Below are 8,369 nucleotides of genomic sequence, written 5' to 3'. Positions count from 1 at the left end.
CATAATGGCTAAGCTGGCTGCCATTTCTCTATCATTCCAGCTATCACGGAAATGTCATGAACTTTTTGTACATTTGTTGATAGCCCTCGAGCCCTGGGTTGACCTCAGCCCAGAGACTTTGTAACGATCCCCAGGTTCCCCACTGTAAATGAGATTAAAAGAGATTTAGTTTGGGGTTGAGGAGGCAGCTTGTCTGATATGTGCGTATGAGGTCAGTTTGATTCTGTTGAGCTTTGCACTATGGCAGATGCACTATTGTTGTTACAATATGTACAGAGTTGGTATCAAATACAATCTGTTTGATGGTCATTTTGACGTTTAGGGAAGCAAAGAAAAAGAGATGCATCTTACCCCCGTATTTTTAGACACTATCTTTTTGAATTGAGACAAAAAGAAAGAAATGAACCAAGCCCTGTAGATGAATTGAAATGAAGGGAAAATAAAATACAAAAAATGAAACCACACCTCCTACTCTCACGTCTCAGTGCCTTACTGCATCGGTGATTCACTGTTTTAATAGATGGCTAGATGTCCTGCGTCTGAAAACCAAAGTTTTTAAATATCGTATTTGTCTTGACATGAAATTGCAGCGGGTATGGGACAAACGGTAGTTAAGGACAGAACAGAATCATACATCAATATCTACTTTTTGTTTCGCTGAATTGTATAGCTTGTATAGCCGAGGTACTAAGATCAAGTTGGTTGTGCACTTCTACCCTGAAATTTTAAAGGGAGGGAAGCAAAAATGTATATTAAAAGAATATGTTACTTTAATTATAAACAAATTATCTGCAGATGACAGACAAATGATCTGGATGTTTCTCCACCCAGTTCAATAACACCATAGGTGGTTGACAAGTCATTCAGTACAAGACAAAAGCACATATCACATTCCTGATACCAAGGCACAGAGGCATTTCTGCTTTCATTAAATAAAACCTGTAACAAATTCATTAACAAGTACATACCTTTGTCAAAGATGGAACAGAGGCATACAAGCCAGCTACTGATTATAAAAATAACGTTTTTAAAAGGCTGATGACAGCCAAGACAGAATACGTTGATCTGAGCTTGATCAACATGAATCAAGTGATGAATTCCTCCTTTTTTTTCACAGCGCATAATGGTGTGTGTGTTGTGTTTTTTTCTGCCAAATACTGTATAGGGTCTGTCTCTGTAGGCTGTCCAACGTTCTTTGGTATGTTTTCATGAGAGCGCTGGATGAGGAAGTGGGGTCAGGAAGATGAGGGATGTCAGTCGGCGACCTCTCCGGTGTCCCACTTGGTTTTGGGATCCTGCCACCAGTCGGCCACGAAGGACTCCTCGTAGTCTCCGACACCCTCGAACTCGGCATCAGGAGGCTCTGACTGAGCGGCGCCCGGTTCTTCCGGACTTACCACGTCCTAACAGCGAACACAAAACACTCACAGTCAACGGCAACACACATCTGTCTGGTACACAGCCCTAGTTGGCACTTGGAAAACACCTAAGCAAGCATTTCTCCCTTACTTTTACTGCATCTGGCACTTCTGTCACTTTTTCCCTTTTTCGCATCTATAAATCTCTCACTTGAGCACCCTGTAATTCACTCTCATTCCTCCCCCTCTCAGGTCCAGGCAGTGTGTTGAGCTGGGAGGGGCTGACCTGCGTTAAATGCATGTGGCAGAGCCTCAGTGGCCAACACCTCCCAGCCACATACCACACGCTACTGGCGGAAAACACAGCCAACCCCCCCCCCCCCCCCTCTCTTTCTTCCTTTCCCCTGTCTTCATCCCCCCTTTCTCTCCCTTTCATCCTCTGAGCCTTTTTCTTACGCTTTCCTTTCCACAGTGTCAACAGTAGTCATGTAGGCAGTCACTCTGCTCTCAGGATCTGCTCCTCCAAAGTAAGCGAGTGACTAAATGTTCACTACCCCAAATTTGTTTTGTGAGGTTTAGTTTTCCTTCACAGTAACTAAAAGAAAAACAATGAAAATGTCTGAAATTGTTACGCACATTGTAAACCCAAGATGGATCGGCTGATTTAACTTTTTATGTTGAGCCGTGTCAATCTGCCCAGAATTTGTCGTTCTCTTAAAAATAGTAATAATAATAATTTGATAATTTATTGATTCTGTAGGGAAATATATATTTACTTTTGCTTAGGAGGTCAGAGGTCAGGCTCAGCTACAGAAGGATCAAGTGTCTTGATCAAGGACCCTTTAAACAATTGGTGGCCGACACAAGGGCTTGAACCCGGGTCCACTGAAGAACCCGGGTTTCTGCTGCCCAATGTTCGCTCTATTTTGCCCCCATCTCTGCCTTGCCCCATCATAAGAACCTTACCTCGTCGTCTGTTTGTAGGTAGTTCAATGCAAACTCCAGCATCTCTTTCTGCTTGGTCGTCTGGTTAAAGTACCTCAGCGCCTCCTGAAAAACAAATCAGCTCTTCTGTTGACCTGGGCGGCAGGCGAGAACAAAGCTACGTCTCGCTGTTTTATGGCACTCTAGTCTGCTAAGCAACAGATTTGGCTTGTTTTCTTTTTGTTTACTGCTCTTTTTGCCTTTGATTTTCGGAAGCCTTCAAGTCTTTACAGCAACTTCATTTGAAACTGAGGCCATTTCAGCAGGCAAAGAGCTTTGTGGGTTTGCCCAATTACATGCAAAGCTGGCACACTGCCACTGCTGCCAACGCTACACTGGCAAAGCATGAGCATATACTTCACACAAGTATATGGGATCCTAATTACCACCAAGATTGTGTTAACGTTCACGCTAAACCACTTTATGCTATAGTTTTCCTGCTTTGGTTTAGTATAGCCGGTGTGAGCTTTGCTGCCTCTTTCTGCTGCTTCCCAACAATCTGACCTACTTCAGTTCTTGTTAGCGGACTAAAGAAACCATTGGAGTCACATTAGGTTGGACCTCAAAGTCCTGGAAGGTACGGAGAAGAGTAACGGGGTCGTTGTTTCACTCACAGGCCGAGGCTGGAAGTGACTTTCTTCTAGTCCCCACTGCTCCCGGTAGAAGTGGTAGTACACTACGTTTTGCTGCATCACCTGGTCCTTGGGGTCAAACAGCATGTAACTGGCCGCACACGGAGCGGCGTTCTTTACATCATTCACTGTAAAGGGACAGAAAATAATACACCTGTTATGACAATGTGTTATAATGTGCCGTGCAACATGCTGTCGATAGCCCATTTCCAGGATAACAGTCATTGTCATAGTCCTTACGTTTATAATAGGCAAACTGGAGGTAGTGGTACATGGTGGCTACGAACTTCTCCACAAAGAAACCTCCAACGTTGGGCGTCAGATCCTCCTCGCATTTCACCTTACACTTCAGCACCTCAGCGTACAGATCTGAAGGAAGCAGGAGAGAGAGAAAACGAGAAAGAAGCAAAACCAACACCGGTTATTTTTCCCCGCTTCGACTTTTGCCCGAAACCGCTCCTGAAAGGAGAGGAGGACGTCCTCTGCTCACCTGCCAGCGTAGGGTAGAAGTCTTTGAACTCGGTGATCTCGTACGAGCCCTCGCAGCCCGCTAAGCAGAGGTCGTATATTTTGACGTACTCTGTGATGGCGTGCTCCATGTTGCGGGCGCTGCTGCTGAAGTCCCCGTTGTTGTAGAGCTTCACCGCCTTCAGGAACACACTCTGGGGGCGACAAAGATCGCAGAAAGCACAATTTGAACACAGCGTGGCGTGCGTGTGATTGGTACGCCGGAGAAGGACGGTAATGCTAAGTTACGAACCTCGTACGGCTGCTCCTCGTGGTCGATGAGGTATTCCTCCACATCTAACAGGGTCTTGTAGTAGTTCATGTTCTTGGTTAAGTAGGGATCATCTGGGTTCTTCTGTAGGAAGGTGTGGGCCGCTGCCACAGCCTTCTCCAAGTGGTTTAGCTGAGGCGAAATGATAATAATGATAATAATAATGGAATTGCAATGGAGGTCACAGGCTTTAGTGTTTGAGATAGAAGACAGAAGAAACTTGATAGGATTGATTGAACATGGACATCTGTCCTATTTAAAAATCTTTTTAAATAGCTTTTTAAATAGGACAGCTATCCATGTTGTCACTAGTGTCACCCTGACGAAGACTTTCCTGAGTCGAAACACGTTGGTCTATCCATCATCCATGCTGTAATAAAGGATTTTTACCTTCAAAATCAGAGTGCCTCGGATCCCTGCTTGACTGCCTACCAGAAGGATTTCTCAGTCAGCTGGACAGTCTTAGTGTTTTTTAGCCTATTCATTGATCTTTCTCCCCATCCTTGAAGAGCACCTGATTTTTTACCCTTTATCTCAACTCCACTCACACCGTTTATTTGTTTTGACCCAGTGTAGCACTCCCATCTTTTGTTTTTCTCGATTTTATTGTATTTTTAATGCTTATTTAAAATGAAACATCACATCTGTCACTGAAACAAAAGGGCTTTTCAAAACAGCAACTCCTATCATAACTGCTGCTCCTTGGATAACATGACCTCTGACCCCTCGGCTCCAACAGCCACTAACAGAACACAGGGTTTTCTTGTGGAGCCGATGAATAGAAAACTACTAGTGAATAGCAGGCGTGTGGTTATAGTTCGGCCCACAGTTCTAAATTACACACTAATGTAGGACTAGGCAGGTGAAATGTCAATAAGATGAGGAAGATAAATGCAGATATAATGGACAAAAGGATGAACTGCACTCAGAGATGTAGAGGAGGAGAATAAACCCACCTACACTCAGTTTACCTACTTTTTTAGGCTGATATAAATCTGTATGATCTAACTTCATAGTACAAATTACAGAAAGTAGTATCAAACTCATATGAGGTTTGGCTCTTTTTATTACATCACTGAATGTGCTTTAAGGCTGGACAAACCTGCAAACCACAACCACTGTGATTGTAAGCCTGCAGACTAGTTATATTTTGATCTGATGAGTCTCCATAATATTCCTAAATTCTAAATCATAACAGAGGTCAGAGGTCACTGATGGCTGTTGTGCTCTTCATCACACCTATGGGAATGAATGTCTATGACCATGAATAACCTGCAGATTATTATTACCTGGTGATGGATGCTGAGGAAATCTTCATCACATTTACACACTGAGGGAGAATTACTTTGGCGATGACCAAAAAAATCCCTTTATACAATTATTTAAACACATTTAAAGGGGGAACGCCACCCATTTTAAGAATTCACATATGTCATTCCTGTGTCCCAGGATGGTTCAGTCAATACTTGTGAACATGCACCACTCTTTCCAAAAGCTTGAGAACTAACCCTTGAATCTGTGATGTCACTGCTCCATAGACAGTGAATGGGAAACTGACCTTTTTGATTTTTGCGTGAGTTCTTGCACCCAAATTTAACTTCTGGTTCATATCTGTTAGCAAAGCTAGAATATAAACTTCACTTTGGTGAACTTAGCATCTTATGGGCTCCACAACGTCAGCGCCCCATTCACTGTATATGGAGCAGCTCACGATTTTACACCCCATTCACAAATTCAAGGGTTCTCTCTCTTGACTTCTAGCTTTAGGAAAAGACTGGCGCAAGCTCACGAGCATTGACTGAAATGTCCTGGGGCAGAGCAATAACATGTGAATTCTTAAAATGGGGTGCCATTCCCCTTTAATATCTCACTTTTTAACGCCTGAGCAAGCAAATCTATTCTCCATTTATTCAGTCACTTCTTCACCCTGCATCGCCCTGTGTCTGACAGGACAGAGGAGAATAGGGGGATTGTTTGATGGGGGGAACATTGGAAGAGACGTGGCACATACTCAACTGAGCTGAGCTGCTTTGTCGACAGGAGAGCTGAGGGGAAATTATCCTTTACTTCTCGTTAAGACAAAATCAGTCTCTCGGTGAGTCAAGCCGAGTGAATCTGCCTCGAGGAACCGACTGCAGAGTCTAGACACTTCATATTGCTGAATGATTGCGCCCCATTACGCACAGTTATCACGACTCCACACCTCTTCCCTTGCAGTTTTATGGTCTTCCAGTAAGAGCTATGGCAAGTATCCCAACACAAAATCACTGTAATATTCCTATAGGGCTTATTGTGTGTTTGCGGTACTAAAACATGAGTTTATAGTGACCTTATCGTACTTTATGGTATTGGGTATCACTATAATATTCATATTATACCCACTATAAGGACTTAGTGTGTCTGTTGCACTCAATCGTGACTTTCTAATGGTATTTTTACATCCCATAGTATTGCTATAGGATTTTCTGTGGTATTAGTTTTGACTCTGGCTGTATAAAGTTATTACAGAATAGTTCTTGTTCGTTATTTCGTCTTTCATAAGCGGCATATCATCCAATCTTGGGCACCACACATACACACACACACACACACACACACACACACACACACACACACACAAAGCCTTTCGGCCTCACCTGGTAGTATGCATATTGTATGTACCGATACGGCGTCCTCTTGTCGAAATCTTCCAGTAAATCCCTCCGTGGGTAGGCGATGTTAAACACCGGGAAGGTCGCCTTGCACTTTTTCAGGCACGACGCCCGGAGGAGGAAATGCCGCACGACGCGGAGGTTGCTGTCGGCGAACAGAGTGTCGTTGTCCCGGCTGACGGAGCTGCAGTTGCGGCTGCAGAAAGCCTCGCTGTCCCGCAGCAGCCGGTGGAGCCGCAGGCTGAGCTCCAGGTACTTGATGCTGTCTGCCCAGTTCTGCGCCCCGTACTGCTCCAGGGCATGGCCGTACGCGGAGTCCAGCGGCATGAGGTCGTTCTGGGGGAAACTTTTAAAGCTGTACTCTTCGTACTGAGCCTCGAGCAGGGCCGGCAGGAGGAAAAACAAACAAAAGCTTTTCAGGAGCATTGTTTTTCCTTCGCTGGTTCCCCGAAGTGTCTACTCTTGTTTTGAATGGGTTGGGAGGCTTCTTTTTCAGCAGGGAATTGACATGTCTGCCCGCACGTAGGCTTTAATGCGTTATACTAGCAGCGTCAAGTTAGCCGGAATTCAACTAGGACTTCTGGTCAGACCTTTCAAAATAAAAGCCTCAACCAACAACATTTGCTTTTTAAAAATTCTGGTGAGTTTTACACAGTGACATAATTTCAAGGGAGAAAATACAATGTACTTCTAGTTTGTACCGGTTTCTTTGTTTAGCCAGTTTCCATTTCCATTTTCCAACTACTTAGAAAAACATGTTTCTAGACAAGATAAGGAAGCACTCAGTACTGAGTAGTAATATTTCTGGGTTATGTCACTCAGGTATATTTGGTATTTTAAATTTTTCCTATTTGATCCACAAGTTGCATCTTATCAAAAAGAGTCAATGCTCAACTCGTCTTATCCTTAGGAATTCCAGCTGCCACCAAACTGCTTAAAGTGAAGAGGCATTTTGAGAATCATTTTATTGGTAGTTTGACATGCTTTCAAAAAATATGGCCCATATTCAAACCACAAGTAATCATACAGTTAATGGTGTGAAAAATTAACAAATGGAATAAGATGTAGACATTTATCTGAACAGACTGGATAAGATAAGGAGGCGAGTGTCTTATGCTTTTATGGAGAGGATGAAAACAAGAGGAGATGTAAGGCATGTGCGGCCTGGGTGGAAATAGCCTACTGTGGTATTAATGCTCTTCATACTGTTTTTCGGCCCCTTTTAGCTTGTAGCTCTTCACGTGATCAGTCTTCATCGTTTAAAAACTAGATCTCTGTTCCTAAAGACTATAGAATATGAGGTCTGGTACCAAAAGTGACACATTTTAATCTTTTACTTTGAAGGTGAAACACCTCACTTCCGGTATAACTTTGGCTAACTGACTGGCTTGACGCAGAAATCACGGTCAGAGTTTGGACTTCTGCGGAGCATCAGCAGGAGGCTGAGGATCCATCCTGCCTCCATGTTTACTGGGTCATAACACCCAACACACTCAGCAACCACTATTTATTTATTAGTTTATTTATGTTATTGTTGCTATAAATAGTGCCTAACTCCTGATCATGGCCTCTTTCCATGATTAAAATTGTAGTGGGCAGACTTCAAGTATTCATTAAAAATAAATAAATACAGATTTGCTTTTTAGGGCTCCAGTGGTCTAAACCAGGTTGCTTTAGATAATCCTGTGGCCGTTTTGCTGATGCAAGCCGGACCTCTGGTATTTATAGCCCTTGGGTATAAACTTCTAGCTACACTAACAAACCGACATGCTGAGACATGGGATGGATAGCAGTAGATCCATGTGCATGGCTGACAAATCATTGTTGGCCCGGCCTAATTCCTATAGTCTTTTATTTTAGGTGACTCACTATATTCCAGATTTGGGGTATTAGGACCCAGAGGATACAGGATTGAGCTTTTTTTCTGAGGCAGACAGATGTGCGCAGAAGCAATGCTGTGTCTAAT

General features: G+C 43.4%; 1 protein-coding gene across 1 annotated transcript; it reads right to left on the bottom strand.

Annotated features, from left to right (window-relative positions):
• Window positions 1-752: 752 nt before the first annotated feature.
• Window positions 753-6,925, bottom strand: p3h4 (prolyl 3-hydroxylase family member 4 (inactive)). The gene is made up of 7 exons (XM_071909834.2): window positions 6,389-6,925; window positions 3,735-3,884; window positions 3,465-3,636; window positions 3,215-3,343; window positions 2,957-3,102; window positions 2,325-2,408; window positions 753-1,403 (listed from the first exon to the last, which is right to left on the bottom strand). The coding sequence occupies exons 1-7, from the start codon at window positions 6,827-6,829 to the stop codon at window positions 1,254-1,256; spliced, it is 1,272 nt and encodes a 423-aa protein (XP_071765935.1). The 5' UTR covers window positions 6,830-6,925; the 3' UTR covers window positions 753-1,253.
• Window positions 6,926-8,369: the final 1,444 nt, after the last annotated feature.

This window comes from Centroberyx gerrardi, chromosome 7, assembly GCF_048128805.1.
Source record: "Centroberyx gerrardi isolate f3 chromosome 7, fCenGer3.hap1.cur.20231027, whole genome shotgun sequence".
NCBI lineage: Eukaryota > Metazoa > Chordata > Actinopteri > Beryciformes > Berycidae > Centroberyx > Centroberyx gerrardi.
Note: the sequence above shows the minus strand (reverse complement) of the source record. Positions and strands in the feature narration are given on the sequence as shown.

Bases quoted from the DNA above. Each gene is read 5' to 3' on its own strand.
- p3h4 (XM_071909834.2), bottom strand. From the start codon at position 6,829: ATGCTCCTGAAAAGCTTTTGTTTGTTTTTCCTCCTGCCGGCCCTGCTC. The intron at 3,637-3,734 runs GTTCGTAACTTA...TGTCGCCCCCAG, and splicing joins ACGAGGAGCAGCCGTACGAG to AGTGTGTTCCTGAAGGCGGT. The intron at 1,404-2,324 runs GTAAGGTTCTTA...GTTCGCTGTTAG, and splicing joins ACCTACAAACAGACGACGAG to GACGTGGTAAGTCCGGAAGA.